At 37.7% G+C, this 24,102-nt stretch overlaps 2 protein-coding genes and 1 pseudogene across 4 annotated transcripts; all 3 read right to left on the bottom strand.

The window, feature by feature from the left end:
• Positions 1–1,952: 1,952 nt before the first annotated feature.
• Positions 1,953–3,418, bottom strand: LOC114735748 (2-oxoglutarate-dependent dioxygenase AOP2). Its single transcript, XM_028923489.1, has 3 exons — positions 3,034–3,418; positions 2,298–2,634; positions 1,953–2,192 (listed from the first exon to the last, which is right to left on the bottom strand). Exons 1-3 carry the CDS (start codon positions 3,396–3,398, stop codon positions 1,953–1,955), a joined length of 942 nt encoding a protein of 313 aa, XP_028779322.1. The 5' UTR covers positions 3,399–3,418.
• Positions 3,419–8,105: 4,687 nt separating this feature from the next.
• On the bottom strand, positions 8,106–18,571 carry LOC114735750 (transcriptional corepressor LEUNIG-like). 3 transcript variants are annotated; one of them, XM_028923492.1, is made up of 18 exons: positions 18,149–18,571; positions 17,667–17,764; positions 17,415–17,524; positions 16,087–16,473; positions 15,911–15,999; positions 14,429–14,507; positions 14,263–14,338; positions 13,999–14,048; positions 13,381–13,683; positions 13,058–13,252; positions 12,118–12,348; positions 11,886–12,030; positions 11,628–11,737; positions 11,304–11,453; positions 9,785–9,940; positions 9,295–9,411; positions 8,736–8,942; positions 8,106–8,526 (listed from the first exon to the last, which is right to left on the bottom strand). In XM_028923492.1, the coding sequence occupies exons 1-18, from the start codon at positions 18,178–18,180 to the stop codon at positions 8,383–8,385; spliced, it is 2,679 nt and encodes an 892-aa protein (XP_028779325.1). In that variant the 5' UTR covers positions 18,181–18,571; the 3' UTR covers positions 8,106–8,382. The 3 variants fall into 3 exon arrangements, with proteins under 3 accessions (XP_028779325.1, XP_028779324.1, XP_028779326.1); XM_028923491.1 differs by having other exon boundaries at positions 12,118–12,363; positions 18,149–18,569; XM_028923493.1 differs by having other exon boundaries at positions 11,886–12,003; positions 12,118–12,363; positions 18,149–18,568.
• A 4,276-nt stretch (positions 18,572–22,847) lies between these two features.
• LOC114735752 (probable indole-3-pyruvate monooxygenase YUCCA1) lies at positions 22,848–24,099 on the bottom strand (annotated as a pseudogene).
• Between the last annotated feature and the right edge of the window lie 3 nt (positions 24,100–24,102).

Raw genomic sequence — 24,102 nt, 5'->3', positions numbered from 1 at the left:
TGGATCTTGGGCTTGCCTTGCCTGGCAACAAAAGATGGTGCCTGGGAGGTCGGCTTTCAAATTTAGCGAGCGACATTGGTTATGGTTTTCATTAGAAAGATACCGGGCGATATGTGTGACTGAAAAATGACTCTATTTAATACAAAGGCCTATGCTCAAACACCATAACCTTGTTGTAAGATTCAGGTCGAAACTCATCAATTTCCGCGTCATTACATTTCCACATACTTACGACTCTCATGTATCTTCACTGATAATTATGGCAACCACTCTCGAACAAGTAAATCACAGATGAAGTCATAGACACCAACTTGAGTGTGTGTGTGTGTGTGTGAGTATATATATATATATATAATTTTTAGCTTGAATTCTCTGGTTTTGGTATGGATGAGTTGGAAGGATGAGAGGGCTTGAAATAGTTTTCAAGCTTGTTCTTACGTTTCTGAATCTCCCTCCTAAGAAGAGAAACTCAAGAGGCAGGAAAGTGAATATAAATGGGGTGGTTGAGAGCATTAGGCGCCGTATATTAGAGAGAGAAGAATCTGGTGGTGTTCTTTTCATACTGAACAAAGGCAAGACAGAAGATGGTGAGGGAATGATGAGAGCCAGCAGTGGGTGGATACATAATATGGACGACATTTGAGTTTGTCTATCTCGTGTTTCTCTTTTGCTCATTATTTTCTCGCATTTAATCACTCCTCGCTACTCTTTTTATTATATTCATGCATGCCAACAACTTGCCAAAAATCAGGCCAATGGACCTGGTGCGTATTTGCAGGGGATTGCAATTTGGAGCTTTCTTTAACACACAGTGCAATTTACATTTATTTAAACCGAAATTCATGCCTTCATCATGAGATAATAAATTAAAAGTTAGACGGATTTTGCTTCGTTCATTTAGATTTTCGAAAGTGAATATATATATATATATATATATATATAGTCTTGTTGAAAAAAATATCAAGAGAAAAATAGATAACGAGTATAAAGATGATATATGAAATTTATACGTAGTCATATTAACTTTTTTAATATTATTTTTGTCAAATACGTGAACATATGAATGTAAAATACGGTATAGGTGGCATATTTGATAATTGAAGCAGGAAAAATGACAGATAATGAGTTGTCTGCAATTAACGAAACCTAACGCTTTTGCTTCAAATTCTCTCTGCCGCTAGACACGGGAAAGAGAAGAACACCCATATGCCAGGCACGCTCTGGCCCACACAAAGCTACTCCGAAGCACGAACCTTGTTTATTACAAGTCCAAGTTCATTTTACGTCAATGTTAAATCATTCATTTTTCACTTCATTGGTTTTCCTAAACCTCATTCCCATCAAATTAAGCGCCATTGATTAGACACATAAGATCTGCTCCATCATTTACTTGTTAACTCCACTGTAGTAGTAGTTCGCCAAAGTGCAAATTGTGAAGTGATTAACAATCACTTCGTAAATAATGATGTCGATGTGACTGACAATAACAATCTCTTCATGAAGCAATTAATTAATATTTTCACTCTATATTTAGTGCTGGAAATAATGACACATATCTAAGGTCCCACCACCACGCCCCCAGCTCAATTTTTTGGTTCTCACTGATATCTATCTCGACGCGTTTCTTTGCATTTACATGGAACATGATATTATGAGCTGTACTGTGCTATATTGCTTTTATGTTATGCTAGCTGAAACCTATACACACACACACTCAAGGGCAAAATATTAACATTGGCAATATAATATTTCTCTGGTCATTTCTTGCATGAAGAAAAGAGAAGAAAGCGCCATTTTTTTCTTGCTTCAGAAAGGGAGAAATCTTTGTTGATTCTGAAAGATAAAGTTAGTCCAAAGTAATTTGGCAATTCATACAGCAGCTGCAGAGAAGCCTACCCTATCATAACTTGTTCACCCACAACTATATATACACATACACACAAAAACTGATATCATACGCCTGCAAATACTTCGAGTGCGTTTTCTTTGAGAGATGAAGTATAATAATCGAAGTATTTTCCATAATTAAAAGGTCGATAAAGAAGAGGATGATCAGAATCAACCAACTCAGGAGGCACCTCAATCTCATCTTCTTCCTTTGGCAGTGCAAATTGCGCGAACGAATACCTCTCTTTATTGCCGCCCATCATCACTCTGTGCGTCACCGCATGAAGCCTCCCATTGCTCCAGGCCTTCGTTTCATCAATCAATAAACACGACCACCGTTATAACTGTGATCGATGAGAGAGAGGGGACGGGGTTGAATTATTAATTAATGATGATATATAATAGGTTACCTTAAGGATATCGCCGACGACGACGACGAGGCCATCGTGGGGCACGTTCACATCGATCCAGTGGCCTTGTTTGGTGAGGACCTGGAGTCCCTGGACATCGTTCTGACACAGAGTGGTTATGGCGCATTTGTCGGTGTGGGGGACGAGACCCGTCTCCAGGTGTTGGACGCCTGAAGAAGAAGGAGCTCTGTACTTTATCATCCTGAAATTACTTGTGCTCTTCATCTTCTCGGCGTCTGAGATGTAGTGTTTCGGGAGGCCCAGACCCTCCACTATCATCTTCAACAGCACATAGTTCAGTTCCAGCATCTCCTCGCTCATCGACTTCAACGTCTCGCTGTGTTCATCATCATCCCGACCACAAAATTAATCAGCAAAGTTAAAAACATCAAAAGAAGGAAGAAGAAGAAGAAAAGAGATCGATGGCGATGGTTTCGAGGGAATTAAGTCGTTATTCGTTACGGCAGTTTCTTTCTGTACTGAATGGCATGTCAGCGTTTATATAAGCACTGCCATAAATGCAGTCCGTTCAAAGGATAAGCTCGTATTTAATACAGCAGATATGATGGTGAGCGAGTTTGGTGCGTCTGCCAGTTCATGTTCAAACTCAGATTTGAACATACGCAAGAAACAAAACATCGAAGAAGAAGAACAATATATAGATATATATATATATATATAGAGAGAGAGAGAGAGAGGAATCTGATGAAGCATATATATATCTATATATATATACCAGAAAGTGGGGTCTCCGTGAGGCCACATGAGGCGAGTGAAGGCTTGAGCAATGTGAGGGAGAGGAGCGTCGTCGACGCCGAAGCTTTGACAGAGAGGAATGACGGGGCAGTTGGCATGGTAGCTCCGGTAAGGCTTAGGGCTAGTGTGCTTCATCTTGGTCTCTTCAGGAAGATCAAACAAAGCTTTCATGGCTGTCAACATTTCTTCTTGTAACCTAATCAGACTGCCTCTGTTATGCAGAAGCAAGAAGCAGCCATGAGTCTCACACGCCTCTCTTACTCTCCTGCTCATAGCCCTCCATTCCTCACTCCCTTCTTCTAGCTCCAACCCTCCCTCCGAGAAAACCAGACACGGTATCATCATCTCGCCCGTATTTCCCTGTGAACCCATCTGGATGGCTGATGTAGATTCTGGGAAGAAGCCTTGGCCTCTTATATACTGTCCGCTAGCTAGCGTGGCTCCGGAAGAAAGGGGGAATAGTAATAAATAAAATATTATATGAAATAACGTCGAGGAAGCAAATAAATAAAGAACAGTTATGGAGGGGGGGGGGAGGGAGAGAGAGAGAGGAGAGGGAGGGCTCATATATCGATATGGTAAAATGGGTGGTGTTATGTGTGGAGAGAGCACGTAAAACGTGGACATGATGAGTCTGTATACAGCTATATTACACCCACATGATCCGCCAGGCAGAATGTCTCACGCTGCTTCGCTAATTGCTTCCGTCTTTCTAACGGTAACGTCTGCTTTTTTTATTTTCTGTTTCATGCTCGGCTTATAGTTTACAACTCGTCCGTTTCTTATTATAAATTTTAAATAGCTAATTTATAAATAATAAATAATTAGTTAAAAATAATAAATAGGTTAAAAATAAATTTTTATTTTCAAATATGTTCTTATAATAAATAAAAAAAATAAAAGAGAATGTATGAGAAAATATGATAAAAGAGAAATAATTGAAGGCAATTGAAATAATAATAATATTAAATTTTCAGACAAACCTAAATTGAAGCTTATAAAATGAACCATACACCTTCCCAAATTTGAAACTTATAAATAGGACCAGAAGGAGTACTTGCTATATACACACACAAACTGTATGTATTGATTACTATTGAAAAAATCTGAGTTATTTTAAATTACGTATAACTATTTTAAATGCTTACGTTTTTCTAAAATTGAAAGGGAGAGGGACAGAAATTTGTTTTTAAAAATTTTATTGGAAAGTACAGAGACGCACGGCCATGCCAGAGAATACCCTAGCTGGATGAACGGGATTACGCATATATTTGTGTGCGTAGCAATAGCCACACGCATAATTATGATCCTTTTCTTACCCTAAGAAATGGGCAAGAGAGTGATAAAATATTTTTAAAAGTATCTGAAGAAAATAAGTAAAATATAATGAGAAGGAATGATCTATAAACTCGAGCTAGTAATATTTTGAGTTAAAATATGGTGTGGGTTCCATTGATCTTAACTTATTTGTTGTCTCCCCGTTTTAAATTTTGCATTCCAGTTCCTTACTAGCGGCAGCAAAGCCTATTGAACTTTGCGTTCCAGTTCTTTACAAGTGGCATCAAATTCTACTTTTGTGCTAGACTTACGTGAAAACAATTTTATAAGCCCATAAATGAATATAGATCGAAAGCTAAAAATGGAGCTGGCCCTAATTTCGTCCAAGGACTTTTGCGTCCTGCATTGGTTGAAGCACAGTTAAAAAATCAAGCAACCCTTGATAATAACGGCAGGGATTTGGTGTTTGTGACAACTTCAATACATGAAAACTTACAGACCAACATTTAAAGAAAAGATATATTCCTCCGGTCCTTAATATAAAACCTATTTAACTAATTTGATTAGATTAAGAAAGTTAGGTAAGTTAGTTAATTATAAGAAATGTGACACGTTTGTCCTAAAATACCATAATCATCTTTCTTAATACCCACTCTTCCTCTCCTACTTGATTATGGTTGAAGGAGTATCTATAGGGGTAATTTAGAGAAAATTGATAAATATGAGAAATGGGTTTTATATTTAGGACCAAAGTCAACTCAACAATTGGGTCCTATATTAAGGACCAGAAGAATAGAATTGAACTTAATAAATAACATATAAAAAAAAAGGCTCAAAAATTGCAAACCAAATTTTAAGTTTAAGATGTGATATCTTGTTATCCATAAATCATTTTCTAATTTTCTAATGTCACTTGACCTTTGAATAAGCAGCTTACACAACATTTAATAGAATATTTGGTGGTTTCTCTTGTTTGGACATCACGCATACCTGTACGGAGATTTTTCAAATTTCAAGTAGAAACGCATATCCGTTTATTTGGCGAGCAGAGTAATTAAATCCATTGAATTCCCTGTTCTGCTGTCCCTTCCCCTGTCTTCGTGTATGAGAGAATATATAGATCATAACCTATCATTACTATCACCGTTAATTTGTTCTCACTATCATCTCACAATAATTTTCTTCGGTCAGGATTTGACAATATATAATTTGAATTTTTCATAAATAACAACTACACACAAAAAAAATGCCATGTGACTATAATCTCTATACACACTTAATGAGCTTTTTTTTTCTTTGAATATTTTATAGCGTTTTCCGACCTTTTATTGTGATTAGACAGCTTGTGTGAACCCACCTGTATAAGTTCCTACTATATACTATATTTGTATGAAATTAAAGTGGTCGGTGGATTTATGCAGAGGTTGAAATAACTTAGGGGATGTTTCGATGGAAACAAAATCATGATTTTAAAAGTACTTTTACGATATACAAAGTAAATATGTAGAGGGGTTTGTTTCGATTTGTGAAAAAATACTTTTAAAAAACACTTTTACACTCATCCAAGCACCCTTTTAGACACACACACTGGTTTCTAAGAAATTAGACTTTCCAAATAAAACTGCATTATTGTAACGTTTGTGCTGTGTGAGCCTCTGCCTTTAAATGAAAACGGAAATGAAGAGAATGTGTCACATGCGCACATACATATGTAAAGTTGACAACTAATACCAATACGTATATGAAATCATGAAAGGTTTATTCTTGTCAAGCGTTTTGTTTGCGGCAAAGACGGAAAGGGAAAACAGGGAGGATGAAGATTACTCCATATATTTGTTTGACTTTTATCAATAAATTAATAATATATCAGCTAGAGAGGTTTGTTATTTATCAAAAATTATACTTATTTAAAAGGTTTTGTTTTTTTTTTTAATTAAAGTGATAGGTACTAATAGTTTGATATTATAAGCAGAATCAAACTCTCGACTTTTCATTTGTGTCATGCCATTAAACTACAAGATTATTTGCCAACAAAATATGAAACGTATATAATATACAATTATGATACAGTTTTGACTACAAAAAAGGGAGTGAAGGGCAAGTCCAGGAAATGAACGTGAAGGAAGATGGGAGAAATTCAAAAAAAGAAACAGAGAATTAAAGGGACAGTGACATTTGGGGACAAGACAATTTATTTTGCTAGATTCAACAAGTCGGCAAAGTCACATGCCACCAACGTAGTTCTTTTATTCTTGGATGTCTATCCCCTTTTAGGGTCATTGCCCCAGTTTAATTTAGCTTCCAATTCCTTCCAACTACCATGTGTTGCTGTTCTGTTCTTCTGTACATCACTACATTCAGTTCAGTTGTTCATAGGTCTTAATCAATCAATATCTCCATAAATATCCGTTAATTCCTTCAGATTTTTATCACCCAGAATCCCACATGCCGTTTCACAGCCTCCATACACTATTAATCTGACTCAACAAAACAATTCTTCCTCCCTCCTTCAACACTACTGACTTGCTCACAGACTATGATATTACAAATGGCATCAGACGTATCACCTTCTGTTTATTTTTTAGTTCAGAACAAGATTCAGCGAATCTTTGTACTGTTATGGATTTAGAAGCATCAACGCGTTTGTTTTATTGTTTTTTTGCTGTCCCCTGTCATCTTTCTCTTTCCAATTTTTCCAACCAGACTGCTGCTGAATTAGAAAAAAGGGGACAGAACATCAGACAGTGGCACAATGGCTGTCTGGATGCAAAAGGATAAAGAGGTAGATGGTACTTTTCAGCGAAACACAGGAAAAAAAGGGTAGAGAATAGTAGTAACTCATTCAAAGTATTATTATTTTCTGTTTTTTTCATTCGAGGGGTCCAGATGAACACAGAACCATGCGTTGTTTTATTGTGAGACTCTATCTCTTTCACATGCATCAGCATATATATATGATAAGCACACCAGAGACTTCCAGCGAACTAAAGGGCCCTGATCTGCATCACGGGGACCAAAACTGACATATGACCTCACATAACTTCATAATAGCAAACCCTGCCCAGCTAGCTTGGGGATGAAGATTGGATAATTTATCACACCCATACTGCTGCTGCTAGTTGTAGTTAAATATAGAACAATACTATTTTAGAATAGCATTAGGTGACAGTAATTTAAGAAAAAGGTATCATATCTGGCTTCAGAGGAATATGGTTGTACTAGAAAGAAGTCTTAACAGGCCACTCATTTAGTAATGGCATATGGTTCTTGTCGCTGTCTGTGTCATTTTAAGCTCATAGGCATGTAGCAGGGCCAGAGGAGGGCGGGGTGGGTGAACATCATATACATGTTTAATAAGTCATCTACGTCCATTTTCCGTGGAGACCCTATTAGTGTTTATAATAAGTAGTGGGCCGTTGTTGGTTGAAGTACTGATAATGATAAGTTTATTGGGTGACTTGTGTATGAAATCGACAGGACGACAGGCACTGTTTTGTCGTCTAAATTTCACTTGCGCCAATTGTACAAGTTTCTGGGAGACAGACAAAAAACAAACTAGGTTCATTGTCAACGACATTAACGTGTGTGAACCAGAAAGGTGTTATCCAATAAAGACTCCTGAAATGGCCACATAGGCCTCAGTTCAAAACCCCCTTCCCTCCACTTTTAATTTTGTGACCAGTTTGTGATTTTGGCTTCCGCGAGAAAATGAAGTGACATCCCACGAGCATATTCATGGAAGTATAGAACGTACAGTAGCAACTTGGCTGAATGGACAGAAAATTCTATCAAACCGATTGATTTACCAACAACTAACTGCCAAAAGAGAGTTTAATGAACAGTTGATGCAGGAAGGGAATTTCCAGATGTTAATATCAATGCAAGAGCTAAACAGGCATATAACAAGGAATGGCAATAAAACAGGTTTGTATCTGAAGAGGGAGAAGAAGAAGGTGGGCTTGATGAAGCAAGAAAAGAGGGACAAATTGGTAAAAGCCTAGTCCTGTGTTGGAAGTGGTGCTAGTTGGAGATGGGCACAGAATCATTCAGCTTACTTCCAAAGCTTTACAAACTTGTCATGACTGGCGGAGGCAACCAAACCAGTTACGTTTGAGACTGCCAAGGAAGCAATTAGCCCTTCGTGAGCCGACAAAGTCATTGTCTTGTTCTCGGCCATATCCCAAAGCTCCAACGACTGCACCATACATTATGGATTTAAATATCATTTCATCAGAGCTATAAAACTGTTACAAGCACATTACTTGTATCCTATTTATTTATAAATAGATCAGAATTAATAAGGCCAACAGATGAAGATAAACACAATTTTACAAATCCATGGATATCCAGAAGAAGATGGACTATAAAGAAATATAAAGAAAATAAACGGTGTAATTGACTTGCCTGGTAACATCCAACGATCAGCAATGAAAAATATGTTGGATGGAAAACACAAGAATGAAATTTTTTCCCATTACAGCTCAGCTCATGGACACATTCCCCTTCACTCCCCGATCCAAGAGTCCAAACCCTGACCGAGTCCTCACTGACAGATGCAAGCAACTCCCCAGAAGGGTCCCAGCAGACAGAATGTATTGACTTCGTATGTCCCTACAATCATAGAGCCACAACCAAAGGGTGTTTTAAAGTCTTCTTGGGAAGTTAGCAAGTAAAACATACTCAAAAAGGCAGTTTCCTAAGAGGGGTTCACCCATTATTAGAGCATCATTATAGATCATTTACAATGAGGATAAAATTTTCCCAGTCTCAGATCAATTGAGCCATAGCTCTGTAAACAGCAGTTTTCACATTCGGGAATGACTATCTAGAATCGAATGATTATTGAGCCAGGTTAATCATTAATCCAAACTTGTTAGCCAAAAACGGGAGGAAAACTAAAACACAACCTTGGAAGGATCACAAAAATTAGTTTATCCCCAAATGTATGATGGTGTAAACCAACCTGTAATGAGTACTGGCATGTTTGTGTTTCCACATCAAGTATAGAGACAACGTTCTCTGCAGCAGCAGCAAGATACCTCCCTATGCGAGGTTGAAACCTCATCTGGGCAGTGCCACCCTAATCAGCACAAAAATTGTAAGTATGGAAGATAGAGATATCAATAAAATCAATCATTTTCACCGAAAATAAAAAAATTCAATCATGAGCTCTCTATTAATAACTTGAGCTTTTAGTTTTAGGATGAAATCGTTCATAACAGAGCACAAGAGCCTCATCTGTGCTTTATTCATGCTTCAAGCCTAAAGGGATTTTGCATAAATGGGTGCGTTAGAGATATCAGTGAAATAATCAAGGCCTTCTCCACACAGCTTAAGCTTGTGGGATGAATTAGTTCCTAACAACACCAAACTAAAACGGAAGTACAATCACTCTAAGGCACTCCCAAATAAAACAGATACATTATGAAATGCAAAGAAAACTAAGATTCTACCTTAGAGACTCTAGCACAGCTGCCATTATTTATGCTCCAATATCGTATTTCACCATCACCATCACAAGAGCAGATAAGATCCTCTTTATTTGGATGAAAATCTAGTGACATAACAGATGCGGAATGTCCTGTGAAGGTGCGAAGTGTATATCCAGGCTGCATAGGCAAAATATCTAATAAGCTTGAGCAAAACAGAAAATAGAAAAACAATCGCATAAGATACAGACTTAGAAAGCAAACTCTGCAAGCACACGATTGTATAAAACGCCAACCCAAAGATACAGCTGACATTCAAGTATACATTCAAAAATGAGGAAAATCTCTATGCAGATAGTGTATGCATAAATTAAACCCCATGAAAACTATCACGCTAACAATCTGAAAATTGAGCTAAGAACATATGATCTGTAACATGAATTATTTATTCCATAACATTAAAATTTATGTTGCGATATAAATCCATTTTGGATGCAATACACACTCAACAAATGATTGAAACTTACTCAGCATAACTCCTGGGATAATAGAACAGAAGGAAGTGGTTTTAGCTGTTAGGAGTCACTCATGACAGAATAAGTGCGAAAGAAGTTATTAAGAAGTTATACTAACTAGTCCTTGTATAGTTGTATAACAGATTGAAGGAATTGTCATGCCAGTTGATGAATTCTGAATTCTGATTCTCTCTCTCTTTTTACTATTCTTTTTATCTTCTGTTCTTCTTTCACCTATCAAACTACAATCAACAGAAATTCCCAAGCTTGTGTAGATCTTAGATCACACCTGAATAATCATTCCCTATCGGAAAAGAATAAAGACAAGCTTCCTGCGAAAGCTGAGGTGAAAAACAGCAAAGCATGCGAAGCATGTAATGCCTGTTTCTCTGATAACTACCAAGGAACTGAAATTTAATTTTTCAGGAGTAGAATCCTGCATCAACAGTCTTGAGGAACAACTTCATCGTAAACTATCATAGCATTATTATTTTCATATGTATAACAAGTATTTTTCACTGGAAGCAAAAATTAATCTCCTTGGGATACTGAGAGCAAAAGGTAGACTGCTCCCAATTAGGTTTGCTCCACACGCAAGACTTAGAATCGAACCTCCAGCCATTTGCTTAGAGGATGAGAGCCCCTACCACGCCAACCTGAGTTGGTGTCGTAGCATTATACTAAAGAATAGTAAAATTGAATCTGGAAAATCCACTGCCAGGGAACGCTATTGTAGGATAGTCTATCTTGATGTACAACATATTCAAAGCTTAGGTTGCTAGGGTAGATTTATTTAAGAGATTACACTCCTTTTGCACACTGTATCTACAAACCCACGGAACAATCACATGCATCAATTTTATTATCTCATGTACAAATTTTCTGCTAACAGTGAGTGCGTCACACGCTTCAAAGACAGCATGAACTATACCTTTGACGTAACCAATCAAAATAGAATTAGAATCCACAGAACGTACTTCTCAAAAGGAGTACACTATTAGAGTAAACTAGAAAATGAATATACTAACATTGTCAACATCCCAAACCCTGACAGTTTTGTCAAATGAAGATGTTGCAAGACGGGGCATGCTTGTACTAAAACGGACATCAGTTATCAAAGATGAGTGTTCTTCAAGAGTAGCTTTTGCCTTTAGAGAATCTGCGAACCATAAGACAGCCTGCATGGCAAACCATCAGAAGAAAAAGGTAAGATATTCTATATATAACAAATATGCAGAAACCAATTTCTTCTGGTTTCTAAAGTCAAAGACATAAAGTCACAGATATTGTCAAGAATTTGGTTGACCATTTTATGTACTGGATCAGACATGATTCCAGGCTAATCAACTAACCTTTTTGTCATGGCCACCACTTGCAAGCAATTTCCCATCAGATGAGAAGTGGCAACAGACAACTTTGCTTGTACTAGCTCGTACAGAATTGACTTCGGCAAATGAGAAACCTAAAACCAAAGCAAGTCACTGGCCTCAGACTAAAGAGATTTGACTTTTCTGAGTTGGCATCTCTTAATGCTAGTCAAGAAACAATACAGCTAGGACGAAGCCAGAAAATGTTATGATCAATTACAAAAAAAAAAAAAATTGCTGCACCTTTGCTTATATCCATGCAACGACCAACAGCATCTCTAGGGTCCGTATCATCATGGGATAAAAAAGACTCAACATTGTCATCAAGACATCCATCATCAACAAATCGATCCATGTCAGCCTGCAATTCAAGATCCTTATCATCCCACTGCCAAAATGGAATGGCCATGAGTCTACATGCAAGGAATTTATTATTCCTTCCATCAATGGAAATGTTCAAGAATAATCCACCTACCAACTGATTTGAAGGTGATGTGAGAGTTCCAGTGCCGTCAGTGCCAAACATCACAAGAGGCTTTGAAGAACTACCATTATGAGGCACAGCAGGCATCGATATCACATCACCAGGAGTATGAGTTGAAGGGGTTGAGGGAGCTGAACTTGGAGAAGGGCCTGTCGTATTTGCTGTTCCTGAGCTATTGGCAGGACCAGAAGAAGATACGGGCTGCTTTCTCTTTCTCCCAGTCTGGTTTTTGGAAGCCTTAAAGCAGTGTGAAACACCTTGTAAGGAACATATTAAGGAAGAGGGGGCCCAATAGGGTACTTATATCAGAAGCTTCGTGAATTCAAGCACAGACATTTTATATGCCATTAATTAGAAACTAGTAATTCATCTTTGAAACATAAAGGTGCGGCGGGGATTAAGCTTCAAAGGAACGAACCAGCAAAAGCCAAGTTTTCCACAATTATAATAAAAATATATCCCTTTCAGTATTGATTTACTGGATCATCATGTAGATTTCTCCATAAAACAGGTTACCTACGTTTACAAAATTTCAGGTTGAGGAAATTGATTTTGCAATAATTGAACTTAAAAACCAGTCTAATAATTGGCATGCAAACAAATTCACTAATCAATTACTGCTTGACTTGTAATACAAATTATTCCGTCATAAAAAATAATGGAATCCCAAAGATGAGAGAAAAAAGCCTTATATGACTAGTATTTTGGTGCCATGATATATCAAAGATGTGTGTCTATATAACTGTTTAACAAATAAAATCAAATGTGAGCATTAGAAAATTTCCAAGCTACTCATAACATTTATGCCTTTCTGTTACAAAATATTAATCACTAGAAACATGTTGCATAAGAATTCCACCGCGCATAATGAACCAAGAAATTGAATATTGCCTCTGAATAAGGTGATAGAAGCAACCAAAGGTTCGCTGACCTGATCATTTCCTCTGAAAGAGTTTGACATGCTCCCATCTGCTGTGACACTACCAATAGCCCCCACTTTGTCTTGCTGATGCATGTTAAGATTTGAAGTCTGAGATTGCTGATTTGAAAGAGCATGCTGTTGAAGCTGCTGCTGTGGATTGGTATTCTGTTGTTGATGCTGCTGATGAAACTGAGCCAATTTTAACTACACAAGTGAAAATTTTTGCTCAGTGTAAACCAAGAAACTTGGTGTAACTCGGTGTAAAGAACAGGTGAACAAATGATGTAAAATTGATAAGTGAATATGGACTGATAATTAAAGAGAATTAGCACCTTCATTAGCATATCTGTATCTCCACGAGGCAAAAGAGGACTGCCAGCTTGAAGTGGTGACCCAACATTTGATACCACATCACCAATGGGGTTTGAAAGACCATCCTTACTTAGGCCAATATTCCTATTATTCAAAAGCATTCTAAGTCGTCTATTTTCATCACTGCCAGATGGTGATGCAAGATTTTGTTGAGCAAGCATAAGATGTTGGGGCGACAACATTTGAAGTTGATGAAAGGGCTGAGGACCCTGCATAAAAGCCTTTTGCGGTTGGAGAAGACCAGAGCGTAGTTGATCCAACCCCTAGTAAGGGATAGAAAAATCTAGTAAATAGTGAAACGCAGTTACTCAATTACTGAGCATGCGTGATGCTGTGACAGTAGATAACTAAGCACGGTGCTTGAGGCTTTAGATAATAGGTCACATGTTCTATCAGATAAAAATTCTCTAGGATACAGATACAAGAAGAGGGGAGCAACCTCCCATACAGACTTAAGCTCCAAAAAAGGATTATATCATTTATGCTTGCAAGTGATCGTACAATGTGGAGGACCAGATGCTCCACCAAAACTAATAAATCCAATTTAAATAATAAAAAGGACGAAACAAAATACTTACTTTAAGTGGCCATCCCTTGAGAGTCAAATTGTTGCTACCTTGATTCGATCCTAACACAAAGAAATCTCCTGTCAACTAAATCTTTGTGTAAAGATGACCGCATGACAATGGGAAAATGTACGTGTTAAATTCCAAAACATTCTAAACCACAAGAGTAATGCAAAAAGCAAATTATGTTCAGATCAAATAGCATCACATGGTAACTAGTTCAGATCAATTAATCCAAGTCGACTGGAATAAAGGAATAATGCAACAAAAGATTACCAGGAATTCCTATCAATGATCCTTCAGGACCCGCAGCTCTAGGATTTAAAACAGGATTTATCTCGCTCTTTATATCCTGGTTGATTCATAATGGGAAGTCAGGGAAACACTGATAAGAAAGGAAGAAGTTATGCCGTCACTCTCATAAGTCATAACAATACCATACCGGAGTAGACCCTGGTAATTGTGGACTACGAGCTTGAACTTGTTGAGACATCCCACCACCAACACCATGCAACAATTGCCTGAAATCAAATTTTTTCGTGCCAACAATTTCAACACCCATAGCTTTAAGAAAACGTCAGACCACAAATCTAAGACGAGATTACATAGCAGATTGCCATTCATTCAAGTCAATGAAATAGTGGTAGACTTGGAAGAAAAATGATATTGTCAATACCAGAGGAATTCTAATTAACTCAAAAAAAAACCCAAAGAATCCTCTGAGTATCTCTATTTTGCATCACATAAGCCAAGTTTTATGGCAAAAGAAGAGGAGGAGGAGGAAAGGACAATGGAGAGAGATACGAAGAAAAGTGAATATGATTCAACTGTCAAATCTAAATTTCCCGCTTTTCTTCCTTCTACATTTATAATATAACTTATTCGAACTAACCAAGTCTCCACTTTCTCTATTTCATGTTACCTTTTTAAAGACAGAACTTAAACTATTACAGTTAGGTAATTAGCCTCTTATCTCCCTTCAATGGTTCTTTATAGTTTAAATTAGCAATCTCCAATCTTTCATCATTAATTCCACTAATTACAAACATCAGTCATTTCCTATCACAAGTCATTGTTCTAGAGAGTAGGTGGATGAATTTCAGTATGCAGGTGAGATGGGATTATTATATGATTTTGACTTCAATAGAGTGGTATATGGTAAAAGCAGTTGTAGAATGGCTGGGGTTTCAAGAATACCGAGTTCTGGCCTGGGGGAACATGGACAGAGGCATATTGTAATTTTGCAAGATACATAGTATTGGAAGGCATAATGGGATAAAAAATTCCAACAAAGCCTCTATTTCCAGTTTGAACTCTCCAAAGAAGTAACAAATAACATGCTCTTCAGCCGACTCTGCCCAACAATAGTTCTTTCAATTTTTATCAGAACTCAGAAATCACTCGTGCATCCTCTCTGTTTCAAAGGAAAACTCGTACTCAGTACTAAAAGAATTCTTATTAGCTCAAAAATCACCATCACACTCCTCTATCCCATATTTAGATCCATAGCAGAAGTCAGATTCTTACCATTGGGTAGGTAGCCTCTTAACAACCTTCAACAGTTCTACAAAAGCTTCAACCTAACATCTCCCATAAAAACCCGAAAATCTAGCTAATAACTTTTCTATCTTTTGTTATTATTTCTTCTTATCAAGGGCATCAAATAGCTGACCCATTTTCCAATAAATATTGTACATCCATTTGCCTAAAGAAAAAAAGAAACAAAAAATCGAAAAAGAGGGATGAGATTGGAGCAAAAAGTTTTATTCATTAATTTTCCCTGCAAAAAATTTGAAGCAAGCTTCAGCACCCGTTGCCATCAAACTCACAATAATCAAGCATATCTGCACTCTGTCCAAGGCATATGACAAGCATAATGATTTAAAGACTGAGAGGAATTTACACCAAGTTTAGAGAAAATTACCCCGAAGGTTGGCCAGAAACTGCACCTGACTTCAATATGGAGGCATGACTTGGGTCCAGGAGTTGGCCCATGTTCTCACCAAATCTTTGCTGTATGACAAACCAAACCATAGCTATGAATCAAAATCATAATAGCAGTTTATATTTTGATTATTCGAAGACCTGAATGCCCCATACCTTCATTGCTGCATCGTCCAAAGAATCCCTCTGAAGAGGCGGTTTTAACCTTTCCTCGTACATTTTTGTGGCCAGTGCATTTGCAGTACCAGGGTTTTGCCGCATCAGCGGATTCTCAACTATCCCATTTGTACTTCCATTTAAGAGATGAGATCCATCTCTTCTCTGCTGTTGTGGTGGTGGCTGCTGTTGCTGGGGTGGTTGCTGCTGTTGATGCTGCTGCTGTTGATGTTGCTGCTGCTGCTGCTGTTGCTGCTGCTGCTGCTGCGCATGCCTCTGCATCAGAAGCTGTTGGATCTGCATGTGCTGCTGCTGCTGCTGTGACTGCTGGGGTTGTGGCTGCTGTGGCTGCTGTTGCTGCTGCTCCCTTCCCTTAAGTAACTGTGTCTGCAAATGCAGTTTTACATGCCATAAGCTTCAAGCACTGCCTCAAGTTTTTTCCTTGGGAAATTATCGGAGAATTTTAGGTCCAGAATGCCATCAACTTCATTAGAGTAACAAAAATGTTGAATGCAATTCCAGTCAAACCAATTCACCAGTTTGACAACACAGCTAACACCCGAGAGTCTCTCCAAGCAAAACAAACAGATATATCAATAATGAGTATAACGATGAAGAGAAAAAGTAACCTCCTATCACCTATGAAACACGAACACTTCAACAAGGTGCGACACTTCTAATTGCATCTAGATAATATAAATTCTGTGGTAGCATGTGACGTCCATGTTCAATTCCACGCCTAAAGAAATATAAACCATGAAAGCGAAGTAATAATGGGTTGAAATGCCTTGTAGGCATCAAGTCTCATTAATAACAGTTGTTTTAGGGATGGGTTTCAAATTGTATTCCAGCACCAGCAGGGAAAGAAAATAACAGTCTGGCGCGTTAATATTTGTCAGGGTGAATGAACAGCCATGAAGACCTCAGGCATAATAGCAGTATTAAATCATTCAGCCAGAGCTAGTCATTTTGTCAGTAATCAGGAAGCGAGAGAAAGTAAATCTCAGATTTCCACGAATTAGTTGATTAAAAAGATGTACTAAAATGACCCTGATGTTCATAGCAGCTAAATTATACATAGAAAGAAACAGCGATAAAAATCAGCCATCAGTTTAGGGAAACTGAAGAACTGTAATCCATGTGGAAAATAAAGTTCCTTATCCTTACGGAATACAGGAAAAGGAATCCTTGCATTTAACTACAAAATATGAAATGAAACAATCAAAATACCATATTTTCTCTGTCAGCATTCAAGCACCGTCATGCCAAAGAAATCTAACCTGAGGAAAGATACTAATAAGAACATAATAAAATATTTCCAAACCAACCTCGATATAAGATGCAGCAACCTCTGAGTGCTTCTCATTAGTCCGAGCGATAAATATATCCCAAAAAACAGACCACCACTCGAAGAGAAAACCTCCTGGAGCATCAATTGCTGCCAAACCATATTGATATTAAAGGAAAAGAAATTAAATCAAGTAGATGAAATGCTACTACGCAAAAACTAGAAAGTAAGAGAAAAGACCACATCTAAACCCAGCCTTTTCTGACTAGAGTTCTATTTCCATGTAACTCACCGACAGGATCGGATGATACTTTTCCTTCAGCTTGAAAAGCCTGAGCAGAAGCCTTCAAATCCCTCTTTACTAAGTAATCATGTATGTAAACGTCTAACCTGAAATTTCAAAGCACAGTAACAAGTCGTATCTGTATTTGAAAAGAGAAAGATTGAATCTTTCCAGTGTCATAAATTGACTCCAACGAACCCATTGATAATTCATTTGAACGTAAACCCCTTAAACTGGCAAACTGTGAACCCTAAGATACACAGCATAATATCTTCACGCATTAATAAGATACATACATTAAAAACAAGCGTGTGTAGAGAATAAAGCTTGAATAAGATGCCCAGAAACATCAGAGCCCGAAAATCCAGAGAAGAAATAGATAAATAAAGAGAACAAAGAGGAAACGCTCATTGAAGGTGAACAAACAGGATGATATGCCATACAATCCCAACAAAGATGGATGAAATTGAACAAGAAAAAGGAACGCTTACATCTTGTCAGCTTCCCAGTTAGTCTGAGACATCTTGTTGAGACCAAACCACGATCTGGTCCAGCAGAGGACAAACTTCAGAAATACCCAGGCAGGAAAGAACTTGCTCTGCTATGAGCAATATTGAACCCAGTACTGAAAAGCTTCAATTGTTTATGCGACAACGAAGAGAAGAACACGACAAAAATGAAGACACTTTAGATGCCAAGGGAGGCAGAAGAGAAGAGAGTGGGAGAAGTGGTGCGGTGGTGGGGGCAAAATCCAAGGGATGAACAGGGGCTACTCCTCAGGTTTTAGCAGAAACGGAAAATAAAGATTTCTGATTCTTTCCAACTATATCATTGATAATCATTGATCGTTAATCATTAATCTTGATCAAATATTATAAAACGGGGAAAATGACGGGGAAAGATATGTGGGAATACCTTTTTATATGCCAAAAAAAATGAATCTTTTGTTTTGTCAAACTTATTTTTTGTCTATTTAACCTTCGCTTTTGCAAGCAAGCTGAAACCTTCTTTTGACGGCTTCGCGGGGGAAAGTGCTGCTGTTGCAGATACCGCAATGAAACAGATGAATTAATTACCAATTCGCCCCTCAGTTCTTGTCAAATTTTCAGCTGATGGATTTGAGCTCAGGGACTACTCTCTACCTGAATGACTAAAATGACCTCATTAGACTTGAATTGAAAATCCCTGACCAATGACCTGCTATTCCCCTGTTCACAGGAATTCAGCATGTCAGACACACGGACAGCTTGTACGGGGAATTTAGTAATTTCACTCCCCCACCCAGGTCGATCTATTTATGAAATTATGAATTATGAATAAACCCCCCTCGCTACCACACCGTGACATTTCCTGGAATTTGGTAAAACATTCCCCTCGGATGGATAACGAATCATGGATCCTCGAGGGAACCGAATCTAGCATGAAGGATTAGCTCACTGATTTCGGATTATAAACGCAAGTAGACACCCACTCCCTGCTCTCAAAAATTGACTCTTCTTGACTTAAAAATCAATAAAGATATTTCTCACATTGAACATGTGAGGAGAGCATGTTTTGAGACTGGTTTGAAAAAACTGTAAAAATTTACGGAGTGAAACGGAAGCTTAACTAACGCGTAAACTAGATCTGTTTTAGCAAGGCATCACGTGGAGCTTAGGATCCGTGTCCGTGTCCTTCATGCCTCATCAACCGTAGAAAACAGTTGGGGAATGTCTTGAACTCTTGAAACGCTGAAGACCGCTCTTGTACCTTGTCGTTTACCGATGGATAGAAATAAGAGTATAATTTTAAAAATATTTTTATAATATCCAAAATAAAGTGAAGGAGCTTATTTAAATTTATGAAAAGGTATTTTTAAAAAGTGATTTTGAAATTACTTAAACACCCCTGAATAGATATAAATCAAAATAGATTATGATCAGCCCACTGTAATGCTTTCATTTTAGTATTGATAAATTTTTATAGTGAATAAATGTTGCTTCAAATCCCATTGGTCGGTCGGGGAGAGAAAACATCCCACGAGGTGTGCTAGAATCACAATTAACCATCGTTTGGAGAAAACATCGCCATCAAAATAGATTATAGATTATTGGGAACGATTTTCGATAGCAAAGTGTAAAAAATGCAACCAAATATAAAACCGATTGAGAAAATAGGTGATGAAACTGAAATCAATTTGATCATAATTAAAATAAGAGATAACTTGTTAAAAAATCTCAAACACAATTATTAAAAAGTTTTCATAACAACAAAACAGTTTATAATGATAAGTTTCAAAACGGTAAATAACAACTACTCACTTGTCATTAAAACTTATTGGTAATTATTTTTTTCTTGAGACCTTAGCATGATTCTCTTTAAAATAATACTCCTCCGATCCTAATTATAAGACCCAATTGACTTATGTGAGGAGATTAAGGAAGTAAGTTAAGTTGGTTATTTATAATAAATAAGTACTGTTATTCCTAAAATATCCTTGCTAATTAAGTATATTGGCTAAAACTATCATTATTAAAAGAATTATCTTTGAAAAAAATGTATAAATATAAGAGAGAAAATGGATTGGGTCTTATAATTAGGACCAAATAAAAAGTCAAATTGGGTCTTATAATAAGGACCGGAGGAGTACTACATTAATTCACAAATATAAGATCTATTTTGTAACACAAATTATACTACAAAATGGATGTTATATCTAAGGCAAAAAGTAATATAACTTAGGTAAAATATAAAAAAATATTCATATATAGTCTTGAAGAGTAATATTTAAACGGTTAAGATGCAATTTTGACACTGATCTTATTTTTCTAGTATAATTTTACTCCTAATTTTTTAGTAGCGTAATCTTGCCCCTGGCCTCATTTCTTAGGTGTAATTTTTTTATCTTTTTTTCTTAAGTGTAATTTTGCCTTTGATCTTTGGATGTAATTTTGATTATGAGGGACGAAATTATACCCAAAAAAAAGATCAGAGACAAAATTATACTTCATAAATAAAATCTGGGTCAAAATTATATCTTGATATTTAAATATAAAACATTCACGGCTAAATAAAATATTCATATATGTGTATATATACACGCACACGCGCACAAATCATGTGTAATTCAAACCCAACGCATTTAAAAAAAAAAAAATCAAATTCAGTTGACCCATTCAAAATTTTTGACCGTGTCAGCAAAGGCATTGGTTGATTGGTTCAGTGGACATTTGTGAATTTTGAATTTAGAATTTTTGTAAGGAGGCTGGACCATGTGAGAAAATGGGCTGGGCCGGAAACGAACAAGTACAAAAGGACTCCAAAAATGAATATCCCGAGGCCTTTCCTTCTGATGGTGTCAGCTTAAGCCCAGCTGCTGCAAAAGCAACTTGCCACTGGGATCAAGTGGGGCCCAACCATGAAATTCTCTGTGCAGGACCCACCTATACATATATATTCTCCATAAATGCATATTCATCGTCATCACCTCATCACCCGCTCCCAAACAAAAATGCCAAAAACGCTTTCCCTGTTACAATCAGAAAGAAACGAGAGATAAATCAAAACAGGGTATGAAGCGCGTTGTCGTATAGATGGTCCTGAAGGGGACGAAGGAGAGGCTTGCATGGGGCGTGCGTTATTCTGATTCCTCACTCAGTGTTACTATTGGGTTCCTTTGATCACTACGTATGCCTGCCGTGTCATGCCAATCCCTTCCCTTCCCTCTCCTCCTGCATCGGTCTCTGCAACCATTTTGACTCACTACCCCCAACACCCCCTTCTCCGGCGCGTGTCACTCACCCACCCTCCGCCCCATTTAATAACTCTCCCCTTCCCTTCAATTTCTGACTGTAGAACACGCTCAGAGCAAAGGCCAGTGATTTAATGCGTTCCTGATGGCGTAAGCGGAAGAGTTGGAAAAAGCCAGTGACATCAGGGAGAAGCTCTGGTGGGCCATGATGGCCACAATAAAAAGCACGATACCTAAACAGTATACTACAATGTTATCCTTATTGCTCACTGCTAGTTATCAAGACTCGTCATGATTATCTTGGTTTTTTAATTGAAGGAGAGGGCGGAGGGTTGGAAACAATTCGAAGAGGTTGGAAATTGAATAGTAGTATACACATAGGGCAAATAGGGTGGCGTCAAGTTCTCTCTCTATCTATGTCAGGATACTGAGTTGTGTACTAATGAGGTGGCAGAGGGGTTGGGGTACTGTTTGACTTGACGTAAGAAACAATGAAGGGCGTGCATGGAAGCGTGTGATGGGGTTTAGAAATTGAATGTGGAGTGTAGTAGTAATTCCCAGTACTACTTGACTCTCTCGTTGGACTTTTCTCCCTTTCACTTATACCTTTCATGTGCAAGCATGTAGTCCTTGACATTGCCTCTACATATGGCGGCACAGGCATCCTCCTCGAACAAGCCAAGAAGATTTGCACTAACCACACACATACAGAGAGAGGGAGATATATATATATAGAGATACGCAAGATATATGTATGTATATCCTATAATATTCTAACAACTCGCAGAGACTCGTGTATTAGAACCAGGGCTGTCAAATGGGGTCGGATCAGAGTGCCATCATTGTCTCAATTATCAGCGTGAGAGAGAGAAAGAGATAACACAAGGCTAACAAGATCTCCAAGACGTTTCATATTGACACTTATCGTTGGGTTGATCTCACTGCATGAAAAAGCCTTCTTTCATGGCTTGTTTTTAAGAAACCGGTATGTACGTTTTCTGCAGAACTTTAATGCGAGTTCATGATTTTTCGTTTGAAAAGCAAATCAAATAGAAGCGAATATGATCAAAAGACATTGAGAATGATATAGAGATAGCTAATAAAATAAACAATGGGCGAATTATAATAAGACCTTAAGAAAAGAAAAAAATTATAAAACAAGTTTTAAAAATCGATATTCTATATTCTAAAACTTATTATTATAAACTGTTCAAGTTGTTATTAGACTTTTTAATAATTATTTTTTTATACGAGATTTGATTATAATTCTTCCTTGTATTTATAAAAATGTTTTGTACATAGATGAGACGGTAAAACTTGGGAGGGAGGTTAGCAGCTGTATACCGCAATGTTACAAAATTGTACATACACCGGAGGGCCTGTGACAAACCTGGGTCGGGGTGGTTAAAGGGAGAAATACAATTACCAATCTGACCCTGACCCAGTATTGATCTCTCAAACTAATTATCTTTCTTGCATTTTACAAGCTGATTGGGACGGGAAGGGCATAAGGAGCTCCTGAGCAGGACGATGTGGGAATTACGGTAGTTCTTGCTGTCTTTGACGGTCCTCCACCGATGAGCTATGTCCTGGGCGATCTTGGTGGAATCAGAAGCGGTTCCGAGCAAACCTCTTCTGGTGAACCCCACCGTATACAATCCATTCTCTCCCTTCCAACCCTCTGGAAAGGGCGTTTTTGGCATTCCATCTTCGGTGAAAAAATCACAGCCCTGCAGCAAACATTCACCGATTTCACAATAACGTGAGATTTTGCGTAAGATATTATTCTTCTTTCAATCTGAAGACACGAGAGTTACGTATACATAGAACACATGATATATGCAGTACAATACAGTTGATGCTTACGTTCGCAACTTTGGATTTTAGTTTTTTACTGACAGCATGCAGAATCAGAAAAGATTTCTCAGAGCATAATAGCTCCACGCCCTGCCATGGAGCTTAAACCGATCATTAAAAAGAAATTCAAGACACTGATATTAGTTTTTGATAAAAAAGACTGATCTTTCCGCAGAGAAGACTACAACTTCTTGAGGCTGCGAAAGAGGGAAAAAAGGACACACGTTGGGCTAGCTTTTGCAAGCAGCAAATCGCCATGTCTCATATTTTAATGATTGTTACCCTTCGTTGGTGAAACGTCACACAAAAAGAACAGAAATTTCAAAATCTGTATTTGGAAAATCGGGAGTGTGCATAAGCCCGAAATGATTATATTCTTTTTTGCATGCTGAGAAAGAAGAAATTTGTAAAATTCTGCACTCTGTATGCTGCATGTGTCCAACTCTGGAAAGCGACAGGTCTTTGGGCATTTCATAAAAAAACAGAGGTAAATAACAAGGCAAACAAAATAGATGGATTCGTGGTTTTACCTTGAGCCAAGTAGGCACGTGCTTTTGTAGCCCGTTGCTAAGATTATAGCATCGAACTCTCTCTCCTGACCATCCACGAACTTGACACTATTTCTCGTTATCTCCTTCACTCCTTGCATCACCTGAAAGTGAATGATTAAGGATTTTAGAGGAATCCTGGACATATGTTTAAGGTCCATCTGCTTGTGTGAGCATGCGACCATTGCTCGATTGAATTTACCTTAATTTTCCCGGATTTTCTCTGTGATAGTGCTCCGACATCTAGAACAGGGGTTTTTCCGGTGGCATTTTTGAGCTCAATGGGTCCTGTTTTGGGTCGCCGGAGGCC

The sequence above is a fragment of the Neltuma alba genome, unplaced genomic scaffold, assembly GCF_004799145.2.
Source record: "Neltuma alba isolate B1F8T4 unplaced genomic scaffold, ASM479914v2 tig00013250_pilon, whole genome shotgun sequence".
Taxonomy (NCBI): Eukaryota; Viridiplantae; Streptophyta; class Magnoliopsida; order Fabales; family Fabaceae; genus Neltuma; species Neltuma alba.
Note: the sequence above shows the minus strand (reverse complement) of the source record. Positions and strands in the feature narration are given on the sequence as shown.